This window comes from Coregonus clupeaformis, chromosome 39, assembly GCF_020615455.1.
Source record: "Coregonus clupeaformis isolate EN_2021a chromosome 39, ASM2061545v1, whole genome shotgun sequence".
NCBI lineage: Eukaryota > Metazoa > Chordata > Actinopteri > Salmoniformes > Salmonidae > Coregonus > Coregonus clupeaformis.
The window spans coordinates 17,891,627-17,917,515 of NC_059230.1; the positions used below are offsets into that span (position 1 = coordinate 17,891,627).

At 46.1% G+C, this 25,889-nt stretch overlaps 1 protein-coding gene and 1 long non-coding RNA gene across 2 annotated transcripts; one reads left to right on the forward strand and one right to left on the reverse strand.

Moving 5' to 3' along the window:
• Positions 1-9,669: 9,669 nt before the first annotated feature.
• On the forward strand, positions 9,670-11,384 carry LOC121554335. Its single transcript, XR_005997659.1, has 4 exons — positions 9,670-9,876; positions 10,575-10,787; positions 10,939-11,005; positions 11,091-11,384. It is a non-coding gene; the product is annotated as an uncharacterized LOC121554335 (long non-coding RNA).
• A 49-nt stretch (positions 11,385-11,433) lies between these two features.
• LOC121554334 (PHD finger protein 23B-like) lies at positions 11,434-25,583 on the reverse strand. Its single transcript, XM_041867856.2, has 5 exons — positions 25,009-25,583; positions 23,845-23,876; positions 23,611-23,703; positions 14,013-14,640; positions 11,434-13,456 (listed from the first exon to the last, which is right to left on the reverse strand). Exons 1-5 carry the CDS (start codon positions 25,034-25,036, stop codon positions 13,263-13,265), a joined length of 975 nt encoding a protein of 324 aa, XP_041723790.1. The 5' UTR covers positions 25,037-25,583; the 3' UTR covers positions 11,434-13,262.
• Between the last annotated feature and the right edge of the window lie 306 nt (positions 25,584-25,889).

Consider the following 25,889-nt stretch of genomic DNA (forward strand, 5'->3'; position numbering starts at 1 on the left):
ATAGTGGCGGTGGGGTTATGGTATGGGCAGGCTTAAGCTACGGACAACAAACACAAATGCATTTGATCGATGGCAATTTAAATGCACAGAGATACCGTGACGAGATCCTGAGGCCCATTGTCGTGCCATTCATCCGCCGCTATCACCTCATGTTTCAGCATGATAATGCACGTCCCCGTGTCGCAAGGATCTGTACACAATTCCTAGAAGCTGAATATGTGCCCGCTCTTCCATGGCCTGCATACTCACCAGACATGTCACCCATTGAGTATGTTTGGAATACTCTGGATCGATGTGTACGTCAGCGTGTTCCAGTTCCCGACAATATCCAGCAACTTCGCACAGCCATTGAAGAGGAGTGGGACAACATTCCACAGGCCACAATCAGCAGCCTGATCAACTCTATGCAAAGGAGATGTGTCACACTGCATGGGGCAAATGGTGGTCACACCAGATACTGACTGCACAGGGGGTTGGTGGTTCCTTAATTGGGAAGAACGGGCTTGTGTTAATGGCTGGAGCAGGATAAGTGTAATGGTATAAAATACATCAAACACGTGTTTGATGCCATTCCATTGCTCTGATCCGGCCATTATTACAGATACCTTTTTTTAAGGTATCTGTGACCAACAGATGCATATCTGTATTCCCAGTCATGTGAAATCCATAGATTAGGGCCTCATTTATTTATTTAAATTGACTGATTTCCTTACATGAACTGTAACTCAGTAAAATCTATGAAAGTGTTGCATGTTGCATCTTTCTTCAGTGTAGTATCCTATAGTAGAGATACTACAGGTGTATAGGGCTCGCGAGTGGCGCAGTGGTCTAAGGCACTGCGTCTCAGTGCTTGAGGCGTCACTACAGACCCCCTGGTTCGATTCCAGGCTGTATCACAACCGGCTGGGATTGGGAGTCCGATAGGGTGGTGCACAATTGGCCCAGCGTCATCTGGGTTTGGCCAGTGTAGGCTGTCATTGTAAATAAGAATTTGTTCTTAACTTACTTGCCTAGTTAAATAAATATAGGAAAACACAAGAGCCTACAGTTGTTTAGAGTATTGTATCATATAAAGATGTATTTTCTAATTTTTTTCCTCTGTGAAATACTGTAGAAGATAAGATATAATAATGGACAGTGCATTCTGAAAGTATTCAGACCCCTTCCCTTTTTCCACATTTTGTTACGTTACAGCCTTATTTTAAAATGGATAAAAAAAAAAAATCTAAATAATATATGTGAGAAATTTGTTTTGATTTAGAATGGACCATTATCATGCACCTGTCTCGAAACAGGGGCAGTGGAAAAAAATACATGTAATCTATGCACTTAAATAGCAAATGGAGGACGCTTTTCCAGTGGTTCTATTTCATGCTAGCCAGGTAGGCTATATTCCTTTTGTAAAGATAAGCAAAGTGCTTAATATTAGGAAAGTTGAGAAATAAATATAGTAGGCCTGGCCTATAGAAAGCTGATGGGATCCTCCTCTTTTTAGTAGAGGCCATCACTCAGTTTTCTCGGCAATTGCATATCCTATAAAAAGGTTGAGCAACATGAGCTCTCATGAAGTGTTTTATTTTTTATAATTATTATGTTTTACTTTTTTACCCCTTTTTTCTCCACAATTTCGTGAAATCCAATTGGTAGTTACAGTCTTGTCCCATCGCTGCAACTCCCGTTCGGACTCGGGAGAGGCGAAGGTCGAGAGCCATGCGTCCTCCGAAACACGACCATGCCAAGCCGCACTGCTTCTTGACACACTGCTCACTTAACCCGGAAGCTAGCCACACCAATGTGTCGGAGGAAACACCGTACAACTGGCGACCGTGTCAGCGTGCATGCGCCCAGCCTGCCACAGGAGTCCCTAGAGTGCGATGGGACAATGACATCCCGGCCAGCCAAACCCTCCCCTAACCCGGATGACACTGGGCCAATTGTGCGTTGCCTCATGGGTCTCCCGGTCGCGGCCGGCTGTGACACAGCCCGGGATCGAACCCAGATCTGTAGTGACGCCTCAAGCACTGCAGTGCCTTAGACCACTGCGCCACTCAGGAGGCCTCTAATGAAGTGTTTGATTAGATTTTCGATCACATTTGCATTGAGGTCAGAGTAATTAGAGGGACAATAGAGTGCTGAGTACCAGGCATTTAGCAAGTTTGGTAGGCTACTAATGACCATCAGCAGTATCAGAGCTTGGAGAAGCCTAATTACCGTGACTAAACTGTCACGTGGAATTTGACTGCCGTCATGACTCGTGACCGCAGATGTGTCGGTAATACGGTCACCGCAACAGCCCTAGACTCACATCTGGAGGAAACCTGGCACCATCCCTATGGTGAAGCATGGTGGTGGCAGCATCATGCTGTGGGGATGTTTTTCAGCGGCAGGGACTGGGAGACTAGTCAGGATCGAGGGAAAATTCTAAAAACCAGTTTTTGCTTTGTCATTATGGGGTATTGTGTGTAGATTGATGAGGGGGAAAAAACTATTTAATCCATTTCAAAATAAGGCTGTAACGTAACAAAATGTGGATAAAGTCAAGGGGTTTGAATATTTTCCGAATCCACTGTAGATAAGGTTGCCTTTATGATATCAAGAAAACAGGACATCTTTACCAATCTTATCTCCATAGGAACAAACGGATGAAAGCCAGTCTGAACCAATCACATTGGGGTTGGTTCTCCCATTCTTCTCTGCAGATCCTCTCAAGCTCTGTCAGTTTGGATCGGGAGCATCGCTGCACAGCTATTTTCAGGTTTATCCAGAGATGTTCGATTGGTTTCAAGTCCGGGCTCTGGTTTCAACCCCAATGTGCAGTTTTAACCCCAGTTTCTACCCCACTGATTATGCCCTTATCATTAACAAATCTTTCTTCCTTAGTCCCGAGGAAGGTGGAGGGTGAAGGATGGTGGTGGTAGGGTGGTGTGTGTGTGTATGCATGTATGTGCAATTATCAAAAGTCCTGAACCGCCTAAAACATGACTGCCCAACCCTGTTCCTGGAGAGCTACCGTCCTGTAGGTTTTTGCTCCAACCCTAATCTAGCACACATGATTCTAATAATTAGCAGGTTGATAAGATGAATCAGGTTAGTAACACCTGGGGTTGGAGCGAAAACCTACAAGAGGGTAGCTCTCCAGGAACAGGGTTGGGCAAAAGCTTTGACCCCAAGTCCAGCCATGGAGAGGCTGAGCATGAGACATATGAGATACAGTTGTCACATCTGAAGTCCCATAGTCTCCAACACACACACCCTTAGCCTAACCCCCCTGCATCCTACTCCAATATAAACCCACCCCAATCCCATTCCTACAAATACCCTAAACACCAGCAGTTGGCAGAGGATAAGTCAGGATCCAACAATCAAGAGGAACTACAGAATTTGTCAATTATCTTCACAGAAAGGATACGTCTTAAGGTGAGTACACCTTTGGTTGCCCTCTTTACATGTGTGTTTTTCACTAGTATGTTTTTGGATGATATCAGAATTTGAGCTATTTCAGTATTGTCACGGATACAGCCGAGGCTGCCCCTCCTCCTTGCTCGGCGTTCGTCGTCACCGGAGTACTAGCTGCCACCGATCAATGTTTCTGTGTCACACTAGTCCTGTCTTTATTATTCACACCTTTTACTCATTAGGCTTATTGGTTTCCCTATATTACCTCTGTTTTCACTCCTGGGTTTGTGCATGATTGTTCGTCGTTACGTCGTCTGTTGAGCTGTTGTTTTGCTCTTCCCCGCGTGGAGGGTTTGATATGGTTTACTTTGTGTTTAGTAAAGCCATACTTTTCTCAGTTCTGTGTCCTGTGCCTGATTCCGTTTCACCACTTCACCCAGACGCTGACAGAATCACGCACCAACTATGGAGTCTGCAGGCACGTCCGATCCCAGTGCCTCGGTGGAGGAACGCATCCAACAGCACTCGACCATTCTGCAGAGACTAGGTTCGGCTATGGATCGAGTGATCAACACCATGGATCGATGGGAGAGAGTCTCCTGTCTGTCGGGCAGAGCGCTGGAATGGGACAACGCGGAGTGGGGTGGAATAGACGCTGAGTCCGTTCGTTATGAGGATTTTACCTGCCGTTTCCGGGCAGTATTCGATCATCCGCCAGAGGGGAGAGTGGCAGCCAGTGCAGGATGGAATGAGAGGGCCCTGATTGACCACTACCGATGCAGTCTACGGGAGGACGTTCATAGGGAGCTGGCCTGCAGGGACACTAATCTTAACCCGGACTAGGTGGTAGATTTATCGATCCGGCTGGATAACCTGTTGGCCACCCGCGGACGTCCAGATAAGGGTCCGTCCAGTCCATCCCCCAGCACTTCCGACTCCACACCTATGGAGCTTGGAGGTGCTGAGGTGGAGAGAATGAGCAAGTGGGTGGTCTCCTGCACTAACTGTGGCAGCAGAGGACACACTGCGGGCCGGTGCAGGAGAGGACCCTCATGGAACCGAGGCAGCAGGCAGGGTTCTGGTGGACCATCCCAAGTGAGTAGGTACCCAACTCACCCAGAGCTCCCTGTTGCTCACATGATGGTAAATGTTATTTTCCCTGAGTTTTCCACACATTCCCAGCATAGGGCGCTCGTAGATTCCGGCGCAGCTGGGAATTTCTTGGATAGGCTGGTTGCGCATAGATTAGGGATTCCTATATTGCCTTTAGATGTGCCCTTCCCCATATATGCCCTAGATAGTCGCCCTTTAGGGTCGGGTATGGTTAGGGAGGTCACAGTTCCACTCCGGATGGAGACACAGGGGGGTCATGAGGAGAGAATTAGTCTCTTCCTTATTGATTCTCCTGCATTTCCCGTGGTGCTGGGGCTTCCCTGGCTAACCACCCATGACCCCAGTATTTCGTGGCAACAGAGGGCTCTTAAGGGATGGTCACCTCAGTGCTCGGGAAGGTGTCTAGGGGTTTCCGTAGGGGCAACCACGGTGGAGAGTCCAAACCATGTCTTCACAATGCATATTCACTCAGAATATGCCGATTTGGCTCTCGCCTTCTGTAAAAGAAAGGCGACTCCATTACCACCCCATCGACGAGGGGATTGTGCGATAGATCTCCGTGAGGGCGCTGCACTTCCCAGGAGTCACGTGTATCCTCTGTCACAGGAGGAGACGGTGGCTATGGAGACATATGTCACCGAATCTCTGGGACAGGGATACATTCGGCCCTCCACTTCCCCTGCCTCCTCGAGTTTCTTTTTTGTGAAGAAGAAGGATGGAGGTTTACACCCGTGCATTGACTATCGAGGTCTAAATCAGATAACCGTAAAACACAGCTATCCTCTTCCTCTCTTAGCTAGTATGACAGAGTCATTGCACGGGGCGTGCTTCTTCACAAAATTGGATCTCAGGAGCGCGTACAATCTGATCCGTATCCGGGAGGGGGACGAGTGGAAGACGGCATTTAGTACCACCTCTGGTCACTATGAGTACCTCGTCATGCCGTACGGTTTGATGAATGCTCCCTCAGTCATTCAATCCTTTGTCGATGAGATTTTCAGGGATCTGCACGGACAGGGTGTAGTGGTGTATATACAGTGGGGAGAACAAGTATTTGATACAATGCCGATTTTGCAGGTTTTCCTACTTACAAAGCATGTAGAGGTCTGTAATTTTTATCATAGGTACACTTCAACTGTGAGAGACGGAATCTAAAACAAAAATCCAGAAAATCACATTGTATGATTTTTAAGTATTTAATTTGCATTTTATTGCATGACATAAATATTTGATACATCAGAAAAGCAGAACTTAATATTTGGTACAGAAACCAATTACAGAGATCATACGTTTCCTGTAGGTCTTGACCAGGGATTGAGCAGGGATTTTGGCCCACTCCTCCATACAGACCTTCTCCAGATCCTTCAGGTTTCGGGGCTGTTGCTGGGCAATACGGACTTTCAGCTCCCTCCAAAGATTTTCTATTGGGTTCAGGTCTGGAGACTGGCTAGGCCACTCCAGGACCTTGAGATGCTTCTTACAGAGCCACTCCTTAGTTGCCCTGGCTGTGTATTTCGGGTCGTTGTCATGCTGGAAGACCCAGCCACGACCCATCTCCAATGCTCTTACTGAGGGAAGGAGGTTGTTGGCCAAGATCTCGCGATACATGGCCCCATCCATACTCCCCTCAATACGGTGCAGTCGTCCTGTCCCCTTTGCAGAAAAGCATCCCCAAAGAATGATGTTTCCACCTCCATGCTTCACGGTTGGGATGGTGTTCTTGGGGTTGTACTCATCCTTCTTCTTCCTCTAAACACGGCGAGTGGAGTTTAGACCAAAAAGCTCTATTTTTGTCTCATCAGACCACATGACCTTCTCCCTTTCCTCCTCTGGATCATCCAAATGGTAATTGGCAAACTTCAGACGGGTCTGGACATGCGCTGGCTTGAGCAGGGGGACCTTGCGTGCGCTGCAGGATTTGAATCCATGACGGCGTAGTGTGTTACTAATGGTTTTCTTTGAGACTGTGGTCCCAGCTCTCTTCAGGTCATTGACCAGGTCCTGCCGTGTAGTTCTGGGCTGATCCCTCACCTTCCTCATGATCATTGATGCCCCACGAGGTGAGATCTTGCATGGAGCCCCAGATCGAGGGTGATTGACTGTCATCTTGAACTTCTTCCATTTTCTAATAATTGCGCCAACAGTTGTTGCCTTCTCACCAAGCTGCTTGCCTATTGTCCTGTAGCCCATCCCAGCCTTGTGCAGGTCTACAATTTTATCCCTGATGTCCTTACACAGCTCTCTGGTCTTGGCCATTGTGGAGAGGTTGGAGTCTGTTTGATTGAGTGTATGGACAGGTGTCTTTTATACAGGTAACGAGTTCAAACAGGTGCAGTTAATACAGGTAATGAGTGGAGAACAGGAGGGCTTCTTAAAGAAAAACTAACAGGTCTGTGAGAGACGGAATTCTTACTGGTTGGTAGGTGATCAAATACTTATGTCATGCAATAAAATGCAAATTAATTACTTAAAAGTCATACAATGTGATTTTCTGGATTTTTGTTTTAGATTCCGTCTCTCACAGTTGAAGTGTACCTATGATAAAAATTACAGACCTCTACATGCTTTGTAAGTAGGAAAACCTGCAAAATCGGCAGTGTATCAAATACTTGTTCTCCCCACTGTAGATGATATTCTCATCTACTCCGCTACACGCGACGAGCATGTGTCCCTGGTGCGCAAGGTGCTTGGTAGACTGTTGGAGCATGACTTGTACGTTAAGGCTGAGAAATGTCTGTTCTTCAAACAGTCCATCTCTTTCTTAGGATACCGCTTGTCAGAGTCAGGGGTTGAGATGGAGTATGACCGCATTTCAGCCATGCGTAATTGGCCGACTCCTACCACGGTAAAAGAGGTGCAGCGATTTTTGGGTTTTGCCAACTACTACCGGAGATTTATCCTGGGCTTTGGCCAGGTAGCAGCTCCCATCACCTCTTTGCTAAAGGGCGGAACGGTGCGCTTGCAGTGGTCAGCTGAGGCGAACAGGGCTTTTGGTCAGCTGAAGGCGCTGTTCACCTCGGCTCCCGTGCTGGCTCATCCGGATCCTTCCTTGCAATTCACAGTCGAGGTGGACGCGTCCGAGGCTGGGATAGGAGCTGTACTGTCTCAGCGCTCGGGTACGCCTCCCAAACTCCGCCCCTGTGCTTTCTTTTCGAAGAAGCTCAGCACGCCGGAGCAAAACTATGACGTGGGGGATTGGGAGCTGTTAGCTGTTGTGAAAGCTCTTAAGGTGTGGAGACATTGGCTTGAGGGGGCTAAACACCCTTTTCTCATTTTGACTGACCACTGCAATCTGGAGTACATACGGGCAACGAGGAGACTGAATCCTCGTCAGGCAAGGTGGGCCATGTTTTTCACGCGTTTTGTGTTCACCCTATCATATAGACCAGGTTCCCAGAATGCTAAGGCAGACGCTCTGTCCCGACTGTATGACTCAGAGGAGCGGACCAGGGAGCCCACTCCGATCGTTTGATCTATTGGGCTCACACGTCACCCTCTTCTGGCCATCCTGGCATCGGTCGGACAGTGCGCTGTCTTAGTGGGAAGTACTGGTGGCCTACCTTAGCTCAGGACGTGAGGGTTTATGTTTCTTCCTGTTCGGTGTGCGCCCAGTGCAAGGCACCTAGACACCTGCCCAGAGGTAAATTACAACCTCTCCCCGTTCCACAACGGCCGTGGTCACACCTATCAGTGGACTTTGTTACAGATCTTCCTCCGTCACAAGGTAACACCACGATCCTGGTCGTTGTGGATCGGTTTTCTAAGTCCTGTCGTCTCATTCCTTTGCCCGGTCTCCCTACTGCCCTACAGACCGCAGAGGCCCTGTTTACACACGTCTTCCGGCACTACAGGGTACCTGAGGATATAGCGTCTGATCGGGGTCCCCAGTTTACATCGAGGGTCTGGAAGGCATTTATGGACCATCTGGGGGTCTCGGTCAGCCTGACCTCAGGGTTTCACCCCGAGAGTAATGGGCAGGTGGAGAGAGTAAACCAAGATGTGGGTAGGTTTCTGAGGTCGTATTGCCAGGACCGGCAGGGGGATTGGTCAGTTTACATCCCCTGGGCAGAGATGGCACAAAATTCCCTCCGCCAATCCTCCACTGACCTGTCTCCCTTTCAGTGTGTACTAGGTTACCAGCCGGTCCTGGCACCGTGGCATCAGAGCCAGATCGAGGCACCTGCGGTGGATGAATGGTTTCGGCGCTCGGAGGAGACATGGAACGCTGCCCATGTACGCCTGCAAAGGGCTATTAGGAGACAGAAGGCGAGTGCCGACTGCCACCGCAGTGAGGCTCCGGTGTATGCACCGGGGGACCGGGTCTGGCTCTCGACCCGAAACCTGCCCCTTCGCCTGCCCTGCCAGAAGCTGGGTCGGCGGTTTGTGGGGCCCTTTAAAGTCCTGAGGAGGTTGAACAAGGTTTGTTATAGGTTACAGCTCCCCCCTGATTACCGTATTAACCCCTCGTTCCATGTGTCTCTCCTCAGGCCGGTGGTAGCTGGTCCGCTCCAGGAGTCTGAGGTGCTGGAGGTTCCTCCGCCCCCATTGGACATTGAGGGGGCACCGGCGTACTCGGTCCGTTCCATCCTAGATTCGAGGCGTCGGGTTGGAGGCCTGCAGTATCTCGTGGAGTGGGAGGGGTACGGTCCGGAGGAACGGAGCTGGGTTCCCTGGAGGGACATCCTCGATCCCTCCTTGTTAAGGGAGTTCCATCGTCATCCGACTCGCCCTGCTCCGCGTCCTCCTGGCCATCCCCGAGGCCGGTGTCGACGCACGGCTGGAGCCGCGTGTCGGGGGGGGGGGGTACTGTCACGGATACAGCCGAGGCTGCCCCTCCTCCTTGCTCGGGCAGGCTTCGGCGTTCGTCGTCACCGGAGTACTAGCTGCCACCGATCGATGTTTCTGTGTCACACTAGTCCTGTCTTTATTATTCACACCTGTTACTCATTAGGCTTATTGGTTTCCCTATATTACCTCTGTTTTCCCTCCTGGGTTTGTGCGTGATTGTTCGTCGTTACGTTGTCTGTTGAGCTGTTGTTTTGCTCTTCCCTGCGTGGAGGGTGTGATATGGTTTACTTTGTGTTTAGTAAAGCCATACTTTTCTCAGTTCTGTGTCCTGCGCCTGATTCCGTTTCACCCAGACGCTGACAAGTATATTTTGATTGTGTTACTTGTTCAGCAACTCATCAAGTCAACAATAGAATGAAACTCATCCTCTATAAGAAGTTGATCAATGGCTAAATATAATATTTCCTGTCTGCCTTACAGACGCTTTAGTCAAGGTGTGCATTACCTGTCCTGGAGCTTTACCTGATGCTGGGAGACTTGTCTGCTTTCCTGCTGTCTGACAGGCTGAGACAGAAAAGGGTAAGAAACACACTCATTACGCACACTCTGTGGCTTTTCTTAGAAAAAGTTTGAACATGGATAGTGGCAGCCAAAATCCTTCAGACACTGCATCTTGGAACTATCTTGGTGCCGTTCTTATACTGCTTTCATGGATGTTTGCCATTTGTTTGTGTGGGACTGTGCATCTACTTTAATGAAGATAAATGGTTTCAAATAAATATACACTGAGTGTAAAAAAACATTAGGACCACCTTTTGGCCTCAGAACATCCTCAATTCGTCGGGGCATGGACTCTACAAGGTGTTGAAAGCATTCCACAGGGATGCTGGCCCATGTCGACTCCAATGCTTCCCACAGTTGTGTCAAGTTGGCTGGATGTCCTTTGGGTGGTGGACCATTCTTGATACACACGGGAAACTGTTGAGTAGGAAAAACCCAGCAGCGTTGCAGTTCTTGACACACTCAAACCGGTTCGCCTAGCACCTACTACCATACCCCGTTCAAAGGCACTTAAACCTTACCCATTCATCCTCTGAATGGCACACATAAACAATCCATGTCTCAGTTGTGACAATGCTTAAAAACCCTTCATTTACACTGATTGTAGTGGATTGTTCCTAATGTTTTGTACACTCAGTGTAGATCAATAATATTATATGAACTGTATTGTTATTGCATGCTGTATGATTGAACATGTCCTCCCTCTGTCTCCTCAGGATGTGAATTGGCTGGACCAAAGGTTCTTCCCACACCTGTCTGAGCTCTCTGACCTCACCTACCTTTCCCCACTGGGAGACAACCCGGGATTGGGAAGACCGCCATCCCAAGTCTGCCATCTTCCTCGCCCCTCTGTAACACATCCCTAACCCCATGGAACATATCTCCGTCCATCATCACAACCACCACCGCCCCAAACCCAAGGACAAGAGGTGAGACAATCGAGGAGTGGGCGATGATGTAACATTGTGACAAGGAGTAGCCACTGATGTAAGTGTAACAGCCTTGCAGTGCTGTGAAATGTGCATCACTTTAACTACCAAACAAGTCCAGTCTGAATTATTTAATATCCTGTCATTCCAGGAGGAAGGCAACAATTCCTCTCGATTCTATTGGAAGCGCCTTTATGTCCAACCAGCAGAGCGGAAAGGTGAGAGTACAGAACAGGGAGGGGGAGGACTGACCATCCTTTACTGGTGAACTGACTTATAGATGTGTATCTATTTGTGTTGCAGGATGAACCAGAAGACTACTGGGAATATTTAACTGAATGAAGAAGCAACACTAACTGGTTCCAACTCCTTCAACCTCATCCAATGCTAACTTTACTGTCCAAATCAGAATTCAATGTAAAGGTTAGTTGGTTGTTTTGTAAAGATGAATTCCCACAAACATGTTTGACGGCATATGTACTAGTGTACTAACCTGCTTAGATGTTAGGGACTGATCACCCTCTAGTGGTTGTGTAAGTATGTACAATGACAAACATCCTGTGTGCCTAACTTAAATATAATGCATTCCTTATAATATATTTACCTACTTCACATACATTGAAAGAACAGTAGACAACACAGGTGCTCCCCAAAAAAGAAGAAGTTTTAATTTTTCAAGCTACAGTTAAAGAAAAACAATACCAGATGCCGAAAATATAACATTTGCTTGGCTTTTTTTCCTCTCTTTTCACTTTCACATATGTACAGTTATCGAAGAACATGGTATATACAGAGAATCAAAGGGAAGGGTGGTGGCAAGAGTGCATTTGCTTTTTGGGGACTAAACATGACTCTTCCACCAACAAAAAAAGCAAGGTAAAACCAACCAACATAAAAGGACCTGCCACGACTCTGGTGATATCAACTTATTTTTCTGTACAATACAAACAGTCAACTTCGTTTCACGAATGAGAATCATGAGGGGCCGGGATTTGTATGTTATTCTCTGATTCGGAAGCAAATCTCAACTAGCGTTTTCAGAAAAGTTTTAAACCCCCAAAAAAGAATGATAATACAAAGTATATTTTACAACCATTCATGCAAAAAGATGTTCAAGCCACTTCTACAAGGTGAAGCAAATCTCCAACTTTTTCCGTCACGACAGTTAACAACAATTACATCATTCTCCCAAACCAGAAGTCTCTCGATAATGAAAAACAAAACGCACACAAAATGTGAATAAAAACTAAAAACCACGGAAGAAGAATTGTAGAGGAATTTGAAGTCTGTCGCCGTGTCAAACCGCAACCAACAGGTAGTCATAGGATTCCATTGTCATGCGGAGGAAACTCAAAGTAATCAAGTGGTGATGTAGCAAATGTTGACCCACTCCTCAAAGTTTATACAGCACCAGTTGACAAAAAATAAAAAAGGGCGAATAAAGCAAAAAATATTTAATGGTTATGGGCTGCATCAAAAAACTTTACAGCACATCCCTTAGTTTAAAAGTTACAGGCTATTAGCAATTGGCAAAACTGTAAAGGAATTAACTTTCCAATGAAAAATAACGACAAAGGTGTGTTTGGTTTGGGCTCAACTTTTTTTTTTTTTTAAGTGCACTGTTGTAGCTCAATAGTCTGTGCATATTTCAGATTTGGTCTAGTATTTGTTTGAATCAGAAAACATCCAATGAGCGAGATCTCAGTGGCTTAACACTGTGGTAAGCGGGTACTGAGTGTAATAGACAGAAACTAATTAACAAATCCCAAATCAAAAGCTTACATGAGAAATTTCAACACAACAAAAAATCAACACGAGAGACGCCCTCTTAGACCTAAAAAGAGAAACTTACGGACAAAAATAAACATGAGTATCCGTTTTCTTTTCAGATAATGAAAAGGGTTGTGCCTGTGCCATGGTGTGGCAGTCGCATTGAACACTGGTTACAGAGGGTCTGACAAATGTTGATGTACCATTATAAAATACAAGCTTTTTTCTTTGAACGTTGACAGACGGAAAAGCAGCCCATCAATATCCTAAATAAATAATTATCTATACCTTGTCATGCACCTTATGCTATGACCTTATTAATAGGAAAGCCAGGAGATGGATATCTGTATGGTTGCCTTAACATTTCAATAAAAAAAGTAAGCCAGTCTCAATTTAGTAAGACTACGGAGCAAGAGTGTCTATTTGTATGTTACAGATAATAAAGAGATCTCGTCCCAATATCTTCCTGTTTTAGTACAGTTTTCACAGAGGCAGAACGTGACAAAGAACCTACATGAATAAGTGAGGATGGTGATTGTCAAAAAAGAAAACCTAGAAAACGAACGATACAGTTGCCGTCCAGGTGAGGGTTAACAATCAGCTGTAGGCATTGCAGAAAAGAACTTGGTTGTAGTAGTACACAGAAAAAAGGGTAGATTGAAAAGGGATATAGGAGGGATACAGTCCCTCCCACCCCCTCTCTCTTTAGGGGTCTTTCTTTTGCCCAGACCGTCGAGTGTCCCTGCACTTGTGGCAGTAAAATATGTCAGGGACGTTGGACTTCTTGATCTTGGCGCATGACAGATGGACCCACACTCCGCACTGGTTGCACTCGATCATGGGTCTCCCCGCAAATGGCTTGCCGCAGTAACAGGTGATCAAGTCCCAAGAGTCGTCACCTGTGCGGGGAAGGAGGGAGAAGAGAGAGGTAAGAGGGGGCATCTCATAGTGGGACAAGCAGGGATGGGTTCAGTGGGCACCTTACAGGGGCAAAGGTTTTCAAAAAGAAGAGGCTCTTCAACTGTTTGTTTTGTTTGCGGAGGTTTTATTTATATGGCCCCCTAATTACTTGGTGTTTACTAAGGAACTACATGGAAACACCAGAATTACATAATTATTACCCATTAATTATTCCCCAGTGACTCGTAACGAATGCAATAAAGTACCTATTGTTACCAAGCAGATTCAAATTAAATACCACATTTTCCCTTATTTATGCCCAAGGAAAGCAAACCTGCTATGAGCCTCTGGTTTAGACCTCAGGGAACAGGTCAGTGCACTAATATCGACCCATTGTAAGCCAAGCAGCAAAGCATATTACCAGGAAACAGCAGCCGTACACTTAGAAAAGCTGAAGTGATGCAACTTTTATTTGTGGAAATAACAGGGCACCCACATTTACAGCAAAAAAAATTGCTTTCTTGTCCACAGTATGGTCAGTATGAAATCGCTTACCTGACTCCACCATGATGTCCTCGTCGGCTATCCATGTCTCGCCTTCACTCGAACTCATCTCTGCCTCACGGTTGGACACCATTCCTGCCTGCATCTTGGCCAGCCCCTGCATTCCTGGGGAGGAGACACTGTGCCCTGTCAGGTCCTCTCGGACCGAGCGCTCCCCGGGGTGGGCGTGACCGGTCTCAGAGTCTGTCTCGCTTTGAGTGGCCGAGCTCTTAAGCTTCTTGAGGGCTTTGGGCTGCTTGGGGTTTTTGCTGCGCTTGATGCGGGCCCTCTTCTCACCGCCACTGCTCCCGCTGTCGGCCGCACCGACAATAGCGGAACCCATCGACAACTTTTTGAGCTTTTTGTCCTTCTTGCGCTCTGCCTTGCTGGCAGTCTGGCTGTCGTACAAAGAGTCTTTCAGACGCATCTTGTCCAGCAGGGAGCTGTCCGAGTGCATGCGGCGCATGCTCTTGCCCTTGTTGGCGCGGGCCTTGTGGACAAACGTGTGGATGGTGTGCAGGTCATTGCCGCCGTCTCCCCAGCTGGCCCCCAAAGAGCTGCCGCCACCTCCACCGCCACTTTCCCCCGATGCCCCTGAGCTGTGTGGGGAGCTGGAGGACGCTGGCGACCACGGACCTTCCTACACAGCCACAGGTGTAGAGAAAGAACAATGAGGAAAAAAACTTATAAGGACAAACAAAACTTGATGCATAGGGTCGTAAATGTCATTTAAACCCCTAGAGTTGATTGATGTACCGGTGCGTCAATCTATGTTACGTAAAAAAAAAAAGTCTGTTTAAGCTAGAGAGTTTTTTTTGCATGGGATGAGTCTCAATCCACCGCATCTGCCAGTGTCACACTTCCGCATCTGCGGTGAAAGGTGGCAGAGCTAGAGCGGTGTTTGTCAGACCATGAGAGATCCCAAAAATCGGTCATCTCACGTAAACGTCTGTAGCGTTATTACTATTAATCTATGGAAAGGGGAGACTCTCACGAACACGATGGTGTTCTCCGTTTTGCTCTACGACCCCCACAAGTGTCAGGAGACTTGTCTGAAGTCGGTACCATCAATGTGCCAACTTCTGTTGAATGTGTTTTCAATGTGTTTCTATGGGCTTTAGCAGTAAAGGCCAAAATCGATATTTTATAGTTAAAGGGGTCCTAAAATTCAAAATCAAATTGCTAAATGATCCATAGTATGACCATCTTAAAACAATTCCATATGTCAGCTTAGCACCCCCCTTCCCCCAACATCTTACTCTGAAGAATAAAGAATGTGCCTTCAGAAAGTATTCACACCCCTTGACTTTTTCCACATTTTGTTGTGTTACAGCCTGAATTTAAAATGGATTAAATTGAGATTTTTTGGTCACTGGCCTACACACAACAACCCATAATGCCAAAGTGTAATTATGTTATTATAATTTTTTTAACAAATTAATTTAAAATGAAAATCTGAAACGCCTTGAGTCAATAAGTATTTTAACCCCTTTGTTTTGGCAAGCCTAAATAAGTTCAGGAGTAAACATTTGCTTAACAAGTCACAAGTTGTTTAACATTATTTTTTAATGACTACCTCATCTCTGTACCCCACATATACAATTATCTGTAAGGTCCCTCAGTCGAGCAGTGAATTTCAAAATGGATTCAACTACGAGACGAGGGCCTCGCAAAGGTAGATGGGTTAAAAAATAAAAATAAAAAAGCTGACATTGAATATCCCTTTGAGCATGGTGACATTATTAATTACAGTTTGGATGGTGTATCAATACACCCAGTCCCTACAAAGATACAGGCGTCCTTCCTAACTCAGTTGCCTGAGAGGAAAGAAACCGCTCAGGAATTTCACCATAAGGCCAATGGTGACTTTAAAACAGCGACATAGTTTAATGGCTGCCAAGAGTGTGCAAAGCTGTCAAGGCAAAGGGTGGCTATTTGAAGAATCTCAAATATAAAATATATTTTGATTTGTTTAACACTTTTTTGGTTACTTCATGATTCCATACAGTGGGGAGAACAAGTATTTGATACACTGCCGATTTTGCAGGTTTTCCTACTTACAAAGCATGTAGGAGGTCTGTAATTTTTATCATAGGTACACTTCAACTGTGCGAGACGGAATCTAAAACAAAAATCCAGAAAATCACATTGTATGATTTTTAAGTAATTAATTTGCATTTTATTGCATGACATAAGTATTTGATACATCAGAAAAGCATAACTTAATATTTGGTACAGAAACCTTTGTTTGCAATTACAGAGATCATACGTTTCCTGTAGGTCTTGACCAGGTTTGCACACGCTGCAGCAGGGATTTTGGCCCACTCCTCCATACAGACCTTCTCCAGATCCTTCAGGTTTCGGGGCTGTCGCTGGGCAATACGGACTTTCAGCTCCCTCCAAAGATGTTCTATTGGGTACAGGTCTGGAGACTGGCTAGGCCACTCCAGGACCTTGAAATGCTTCTTACGGAGCCACTCCTTAGTTGCCCTGGCTGTGTGTTTCGGGTCGTTGTCATGCTGGAAGACCCAGCCACGACCCATCTTCAATGCTCTTACTGAGGGAAGGAGGTTGTTGGCCAAGATCTCGCGATACATGGCCCCATCCATCCTCCCCTCAATACGCTGCAGTCGTCCTGTCCCCTTTGCAGAAAAGCATCCCCAAAGAATGATGTTTCCACCTCCATGCTTCACGGTTGGGATAGTGTTCTTGGGGTTGTACTCATCCTTCTTCCTCCAAACACGGCGAGTGGAGTTTAGACCAAAAAGCTATATTTTTGTCTCATCAGACCACATGACCTTCTCCCATTCCTCCTCTGGATCATCCAGATGGTCATTGGCAAACTTCAGACGGGCCTGGACATGCGCTGACTTGAGCAGGGGGACCTTGCGTGCGCTGCAGGATTTTAATCCATGACGGCGTAGTGTGTTACTAATGGTTTTTTTGAGACTGTGGTCCCAGCTCTCTTCAGGTCATTGACCAGGTCCTGCCATTTACGTCATTTAGCAGACGCTCTTATCCAGAGCGACTTACAAATTGGTGCATTCACCTTATAGCCAGTGGGATAACCACTTTACAAATATTTTTTTTGTTTTTATTATTTGTTTTTTATTTTTATTTATGATTATTTTTTTTATTTTTTTTGGGGGGTGGGGTAAGGGGGGGTTAGAAGGATTACTTTATCCTATCCCAGGTGTTCCTTAAAGAGGTGGGGTTTCAAATGTCTCCGGAAGGTGGTGAGTGACTCCGCTGTCCTGGCGTCGTGAGGGAGCTTGTTCCACCATTGGGGTGCCAGAGCAGCGAACAGTTTTGACTGGGCTGAGCGGGAACTGTGCTTCAGCAGAGGTAGGGGAGCCAGCAGGCCAGAGGTGGATGAACGCAATGCCCTCGTTTGGGTGTAGGGACTGATCAGAGCCTGAAGGTACGGAGGTGCCGTTCCCCTCACAGCTCCGTAGGCAAGCACCATGGTCTTGTAGCAGATGCGAGCTTCAACTGGAAGCCAGTGTAGTGTGCGGAGGAGCGGGATGACGTGAGAGAACTTGGGAAGGTTGAACACCAGACGGGATGCGGCATTCTGGATGAGTTGTAGGGGTTTAATGGCACAGGCAGGGAGCCCAGCCAACAGCGAGTTGCAGTAATCGAGACGGGAGATGACAAGTGCCTGGATTAGGACCTGTGCCGCTTCCTGTGTAAGGCAGGGTCGTACTCTCCGAATGTTGTAGAGCATGAACCTACAGGATCGGGTCACCGCCTTGATGTTAGCGGAGAACGACAGGGTGTTGTCCAGGGTCACGCCAAGGCTCTTCGCACTCTGGGAGGAGGACACAACGGAGTTGTCAACCGTGATGGCGAGATCATGGAACGGGCAGTCCTTCCCCGGGAGGAAGAGCAGCTCCGTCTTGCCAAGGTTCAGCTTGAGGTGGTGATCCGTCATCCATACTGATATGTCTGCCAGACATGCAGAGATGTGATTCGCCACCTGGTTATCAGAAGGGGGAAAGGAGAAGATTAGTTGTGTGTCGTCTGCGTAGCAATGATAGGAGAGGCCATGTGAGGATATGACAGAGCCAAGTGACTTGGTGTATAGCGAGAATAGGAGAGGGCCTAGAACTGAGCCCTGGGGGACACCAGTGGTGAGAGCACGTGGTGCGGAGACAGCTTCTCGCCATGCCACTTGGTAGGAACGACCGGTCAGGTAGGACGCAATCCAAGAGTGAGCCGCGCCGGAGATGCCCAGCTCGGAGAGGGTGGAGAGGAGGATCTGATGGTTCACAGTATCAAAGGCAGCCGACAGGTCTAGAAGGACAAGAGCAGAGGAGGGAGAGTTAGCTTTAGCAGTGCGGAGAGCCTCCGTGACACAGAGAAGAGCAGTCTCAGTTGAATGACCAGTCTTGAAACCTGACTGGTTTGGATCAAGAAGGTCATTCTGAGAGAGATAGCAAGAGAGTTGGCTAAAGACGGCACGCTCAATAGTTTTGGAGAGAAAAGAAAGGGATACTGGTCTGTAGTTGTTGACATCAGAGGGATCGAGTGTTGGTTTTTTGAGAAGGGGTGCAACTCTCGCTCTCTTGAAGACGGAAGGGACATAGCCAGCGGTCAAGGATGAGTTGATCAGCGAGGTGAGGTAAGGGAGAAGGTCACCGGAGATGGTCTGGAGAAGAGGAGGGGATAGGGTCAAGCGGGCAGGTTGTTGGGCGGCCGGCCGTCACAAGTCGCAAGATTTTATCTGGAGAGAGAGGGGAGAAAGAAGTCAAAGCATAGGGTAGGGCAGTGTGAGCAGGACCAGCAGTGTCATTTGACTTAACAAACAAGGATCGGATGTCGTCAACCTTCTTTTCAAAATGGTTGACGAAGTCATCCACAGAGAGGGAGGGGGGGGGAGGATTCAGCAGGGAGGAGAAGGTGGCAAAGAGCTTCCTAGGGTTAGAGGCAGATGATTGGAATTTAGAGTGGTAGAAAGTGGCCTTAGCAGCAGAAACAGATGAAGAAAATGTAGAGAGGAGGGAGGAAAAGATGCCAGGTCCGCAGGGAGTCTAGTTTTCCTCCATTTCCGCCTCGGCTGCCCGGAGCCCTGTTCTGTGAGCTCGCAATGAGTCATCAAGCCACGGAGCTGGAGGGGGAGGACCGAGCCGGCCGGGAGGATAGGGGACATAGAGAGTCAAAGGATGCAGAAAGGGAGGAGAGGAGGGTTGAGGAGGCAGAATCAGGAGATTGGAGGGAGAAGGATTGAACAGAGGGAAGAGATGATAGGATGGAAGAGGAGAGAGTAGCGGGAGAGAGAGAGCGAAGGTTGCGACGGCGCATTACCATCTGAGTAGGGGCAGAGTGAGTAGTGTTGGAGGAGAGCGAGAGAGAAAAGGATACAAAGTAGTGGTCAGAGACATGGAGGGGAGTTGCAGTGAGATTAGTAGAAGAACAGCATCTAGTAAAGATGAGGTCAAGCGTATTGCCTGCCTTGTGAGTAGGGGGGGATGGTGAGAGGGTGAGGCCAAAAGAGGAGAGGAGTGGAAAGAAGGAGGCAGAGAGAAATGAGTCAAAGGTAGACGTAGGGAGGTTGAAGTCCCCCAGAACTGTGAGGGGTGAGCCATCCTCAGGAAAGGAACTTATCAAGGCGTCAAGCTCATTGATGAACTCTCCAAGGGAACTTGGAGGGCGATAGATGACAAGGATATTAAGCTTAAATGGGCTAGTGACTGTGACAGCATGGAATTCAAATGAGGAGATAGACAGATGGGTCAGGGGAAAAATAGAGAATGTCCATTTGGGAGAGATGAGGATTCCTGTGCCACCACCCCGCTGACCAGATGCTCTCGGGTGTGCGAGAACACATGGTCAGACGAGGAGAGAGCAGTAGGAGTAGCAGTGTTTTCAGTGGTAATCCATGTTTCCGTCAGCGCCAAGAAGTCGAGGGACTGGAGGGTAGCATAGGCTGAGATGAACTCTGCCTTGTTGGCAGCAGAACGGCATTTCCAGAGGCTGCCTGAGACCTGGAAGTCCACGTGGGTGGTGCGTGCAGGGACCACCAGGTTAGAGAGGCAGCAGCCACGCGGTGTGAGGCGTTTGTATAGCCTGTGCTGAGAGGAGAGAACAGGGATAGGCAGATGCATAGTTGACAGGCTGCAGAAAATGGCTACAATAATGCAAAGGAGATCGGAATGAAATGAACTAAACATTTGGGAAAGGAGAGAGCGGGGCCTCCCTCACCACAACACCCAAATATAACTCTCCCAACTTCCACCTCAAAAACTATAATTGTTGTAAACTACAGCGGTTCAATGTTTTCTATGAATAGACTAACTTAGTTTATTCAGCTAGCTAACTAGGTACAGTATTCTTCCGTGAAAATCGTCCAGGGCACCTAGTCATAAGACGCCACAGCCAGCTAGCATGCCGGACTCCAACAACACGGTTTAGCACCAATACTCGGCCACAACAAACCACCAGTGTGTCAACACGCCAAGCAGATCGTTCGTGTTCGTGTCTAACGTTGTGTGTTAGTCCCGACAGCTTGAGCGAGTCCTCCGTCAACTTATTCAGCCAGCTAGTTAGCTAGAATAGTTAGCATACTAGCTAGCCATTGCTTTCAGACAAAGAAGAAACCCCTCCTTTCACGGCACGAACACACAGAGAGAGCAAAACTAACGTTAACTAGTCACCCATGTCCCGAATTCCTTGAACGACTCTAGCTACCAATATGTAAAAATTAAACACAAATGTAGGTTATGTATTTCTGGACTGATCCTTCACCTTCCTCATGATCATTGATGCCCCACGAGGTGAGATCTTGCATGGAGCCCCAGATCGAGGGTGATTGACCGTCATCTTGAACTTCTTCCATTTTCTAATAATTGCGCCAACAGTTGTTGCCTTCTCACCAAGCTGCTTGCCTATTGTCCTGTAGCCCATCCCAGCCTTGTGCAGGTCTACAATTGTATCCTTTATGTCCTTACACAGCTCTCTGGTCTTGGCCATTGTGGAGAGGTTGGAGTCTGTTTGATTGAGTGTATGGACAGGTGTCTTTTATACAGGTAACGAGTTCAAACAGGTGCAGTTAATACAGGTAATGAGTGGAGAACAGGAGGGCTTCTTAAAGAAAAACTAACAGGTCTGTGAGAGCTGGAATTCTTACTGGTTGGTAGGTGATCAAATACTTATGTCATGCAATAAAATGCAAATTAATTACTTAAAAATCATACAATGTGATTTTCTGGATTTTTTAGATTCCGTCTCTCACAGTTGAAGTGTACCTATGATAAAAAGTACAGACCTCTACATGCTTTGTAAGTAGGAAAACCTGCAAAATCGGCAATGTATCAAATACTTGTTCTCCCCACTGTATGTGTTATTTCATAGTTTTGATGTCTTCACTATTATTCTACAATGTAGAAAATAGTAAAAATAAAGAAAAACCCTTGAATGAGTAGGTGTCCAAACTTTTGACTGATACTGTATGTAAATTAGACATTTCTGATTTACATTTTCAATACATTTGCAAACATTTCTAAAAACATGCATTCACTGTCATTATGGGGTATTGTGTGTAGATGGTTGAGATTTTTGTTTTATTTAATCCATTTTGAATTCAGGCTGTAACAAAATGTGGAATAAGTCAAGGGGTATGAATACTTTGAAGTTCTCATCTAACCAACCATGTATTAAGTTATTCCAAGTTTCCGTGTGGCCTTTGAATAGTTAGTTTAAAACAGCGCTACACACCAAATGTTTGCCCCGTTCTATTGATTTCAGCGTGATAGATGGAAGTGATTAACAAAAAGTGTTGCATTACACTTACCGCGTTGGCGACCCACTTGAATCAAAATGGAACACTTTAAAATGTAGCTAGCGGTCTTCTACAAATTGTCCTCTAACCAGTGATTCCACTAGTTTTTTTTTAGCAGTTTTAGTTAACAGAATTGATTTCAACGTGATAATCAATGAGTGATTGACAAAACAGTGTTGCTTTTCTCTTTCGGTTTTGGTGACCCTTGTATCAAAATGCAACATTCCAAAATGTAGTTGACTGTTCTGCAGGTGGTCAGTTACGTAAAAAATGTTGTTTCCATGTGGTTTTTGAGTAGTGGTAGTTTTAACAATGCATATCCCCCCCAATCGATGAGTGATTTATTGCCACTTGTCAAAACAGGGTTTTTGGTGCATGTGCAGTTTACAAGGTGTTTGTTTAAAAAAAACAAGTGATATGTTGTTGCACATTTACATTTAAGTCATTTAGCAGACGCTCTTATCCAGAGCGACTTACAGTTAGCACATACATTATTTTATCGAACCCACAACCCTGGCGTTGCAAACGCCATGCTCTACCAACTGAGCTACATCCCCTGCCGGCCATTCCCTCCCCTACCCTGGACGACGCTGGGCCAATTGTGCGCCGCCCCATGGGTCTCCTGGTCGCGACAGAGCTACGACAGAGCCGTAGACAGTACATTTTATGTTTAGGTTTTCATTACATCAAACTGTTACTGCATATTGGTTATTGATTTGGACACAGTACATTTTATATTTAGGTTTTCATTACATCAAACTGTTACTGCATATTGGTTATTGATTTGGACACTTAAACTGTATTTTGACATTGGGCTATTTATCAATATGCATTGTCAACAGGAAGCAGCGACAGCATCATTTTCAACGTATGTTTTAGGAATATAAACGGAACTTTCAACATTAATTTCCAATGGTATTGTACTTAAATCAGGTAAAAACTGCTGAATGAGTCCAAAAATGTGCTGATATACCATAAAAAACACCAAAACAGGTTTGCCCATGCTACTCTATAGCCCCGTTTTTATTGGCACTTTGAAGTCAACCCGGGTTGGGCTTGCCTTGGTGGGCTAGCTCGAATTGAGTTTCCACTGCCTCCAGAAATGAGAAATGTCATATTCCTAGGTAGCCAATATGTGACTGTGCAGCTGGCTTCACTAATGTTGCTAGCTAGCAAGATGTTGAAGAACTTAATTCACCCTCACCATGCTGTAACTTAGGTTACCCCATACTCCTGCCAGTGCCAGCCAGACTCAGAGCCATGTATTTAGCTTTCTAACGTTTGCTAGCATAACAGGCTAGCTAGCTATATTCTTACTTTGTTTGCCATGGCATTGGCTATTAGCTAGCTAACCAAGCAAACCGGACGACAGGTTTGATAGCTAGCTTTCAATAAGACCTGGCCAGTTAAAATTCCTGCTAACTCACGTTAGCTAGCTTGTTTCCACTGATTGGCTAGCCAATGTTAGGTATCTAGCATTCGAGGGCTGACTGTTGTCGTAAAAGTTTATTGTGTAGTGCAAAAGTGAATGAAGGATCCAGCTATGGTGGTAATTCGTGTCATGTCTGACTACTGCAGTACTGCTTGTCCATATGCTAGCTAACAGCAACAAGCTCAGACGAACTAGCTAAACGTGGTGTCAGCATCCACCAGTGATCAGCTGGTGGTTGCATAGTAATGGCGTCACCAGCCCGAATTCTAATCGAGCTGGCACCAGTTGTGAAACTGGGCTGTGCTGGCCTGGGGTTCTCTCGAGCCAGCTTGAATTTGGCCCTAATTTTAAGTGCCAGTCGAAACGGGCTTATGTCATTGTGTGCCTAGTTAACATACCTCTTTAGGATTGGGGATATAGCCTGCATATGCCAAGACAAAGTTGCAGAACTTGTTAAAGTCTTCGACGGTCCTCTTTCTCCTCTCTGGAGGCTAAAGAGATAAAACAAACAAACACATTAATGAGATCCACACATAGATGAACCAAGCTAATTACTCACACAGACAACACAAAAAAGAGTGAACAGGTTTAGGGTGAGGTGAAATTGAACATCACACCGGAAGTCTACTTACCAGAGTCTCCGTTTTGCACTTCAATAACGAATCTGTGTAGGAAAAAACAATTACTATACTAGCTATAATCTGTTTAACATTTCTACACAAAGTCATTTGGATACAAAAATTAAACATTACTGCAAAGTACAATTGTCAGGTTATAATAACCTCATTCTCTCCACTGTGTCTATTTGTGTTCGGCCTAGCGATGTATCGAGAGAATATGAAGAATATAGGAATAACTAGTTAACGTTAGCTTGCTAATGCAATGAAAAACTGAACCAGGCAAGGGTGCTGCAATGCCAGTCGTTATGGATAACGTACTGCCTGTATAGATGTTAGCTAGTTGTCTTAAACGAGTGAATGCCTGCCCTGCTCGCCAGTAACGCCGTTAGTCAGCCAACCATGTTGTCTTTATATGTTCACAACGGGTCAATAACTGTTAACTGGGGATGCAAAGACAAAGTTAAGACTGGTGCTTGGTGGTGAAAATGTTGAGTTGTAACTAGCTGTCTGGCTACAGTATGTTAGATAACGTTAGCGAACAAACTTGAACCATGCCATCCATGCATTGTGAGCCAGCGTTAGCAGCTCACCGCCCGGCTGGGCTGGCGTGAGGAGCCGGCTCAACCCCGAATTTTGAACTTGGCTAGCAACAGCTAGCTAAGTAGTTAGCTTACTAACGTTAACTTACTAGTTACTGTAGCAATCTAACTAACAAACAAACACTGGTAGTTAGCTGTTGAATGCAGGTTAGTTGACTGGCAAAGCAACCGTCATTATGCCCCATTTTGTTAGAACTAATGTTAGGCTTGCTAGCTAGTTACCGTTAGCTTGCCAGCGGTTATTTTACATTAGCCACATCAATGGCATGGTTAACAAGCAAACGTTAGCTAGCTACGCTATCTAGCTAGTTGTCGTTACTGCATAAAATCGCAAAGTTTATCACTCTGCAAGCTAATTTACGTTGTCGACTGTTTGATGCAGATTAAGTCAATCTAGCTAGCTGCCAGTTGATGTTAGTTAACCATAGCGAAGTATTAGCTAACGTTAGCCAACTAACATTGCGAATGAACAACCAACAGTTGCTTTACTGTGGGAGGCTTAAACAAAACCGACAATGTCCGCTATCTAGAAAGCAACTCTAGATCAATTTACTATGTGAACTGACACTTAACGTACCTTGGTGTTCAGACATTATTTCAAGCATTGTCGCCTCAGCAACAAGGCCCGTTGTGGTGGTAGCTACCAGGCAGGTAGCGAGCAGCGGCAGTGCTTTACTCCCGGCTTGACTGTAAACTGTCTGTGTGTGGGACACCCAGCCGAGAACGGAGGAGTCAACAACTCTTCGACGACAAGCGACTTTCCTTGACTTTTTGGATTGTGGTCCCCAGTTCTGGATAGTTTATCCGGCTAGGTACGAGCTAGCCAACAAAAATTGCAAAAATAATTCCTTATTAGCCCGTTACCTAGCTAACAAGAACCAAGGTTAGCTAGCTAACGTTACTAGCTAGCTAATTTCTTCGTCACAGCAGCTATATGCATAAATAATCCTGGCAATCAAACTCCTTTTTTAAACTATCGAGCTAAGCCACCGTTGAAAAACTGCAGCAGGTGAATCCATTGTAAAGGACAAAAGCATTCAGGTAACACATTTCTTAGATGAAGTTTAAGTTTTTCCATAACACGAGCAAAATCGACGATACTAGTGACTAGAATATGTCTACTTGGTGTCGTCCCTTGCGCGCCTCACTCCAGCCAGGCATCTTCTTCTCTGGTATAATGGCGTTTGCAACAATTGGATGTGCATTCCGCCACCTACTGTGCAGGTGGATAACAAAGACTCCAAAATGAAATTATGCGGGGTAAAAATATTCATACAAACCATCAAAAAGAGAGTTAAACTAGGCTAAATCAACATGCTTTTCAGTTAAAATCCAAAATTCGAATCAGGTCCCTACACAGGCTCAGAAGGATCCTGTGAGGGTGGGACATTTTCTGACGACAGTATAGTGCTTCTGCCGTGAAGTCTTGGAGCCCCAAAAACGTTTCGGCTGCAGATA

Bases quoted from the DNA above. Each gene is read 5' to 3' on its own strand.
- LOC121554334 (XM_041867856.2), bottom strand. From the start codon at position 25,036: ATGCTTGAAATAATGTCTGAACACCAAG. The intron at 23,877-25,008 runs GTACGTTAAGTG...TTTCCTACACAG, and splicing joins AATAATGTCTGAACACCAAG to ATTCGTTATTGAAGTGCAAA. The intron at 13,457-14,012 runs GTAAGCGATTTC...TTCCCCGCACAG, and splicing joins GGACATCATGGTGGAGTCAG to GTGACGACTCTTGGGACTTG.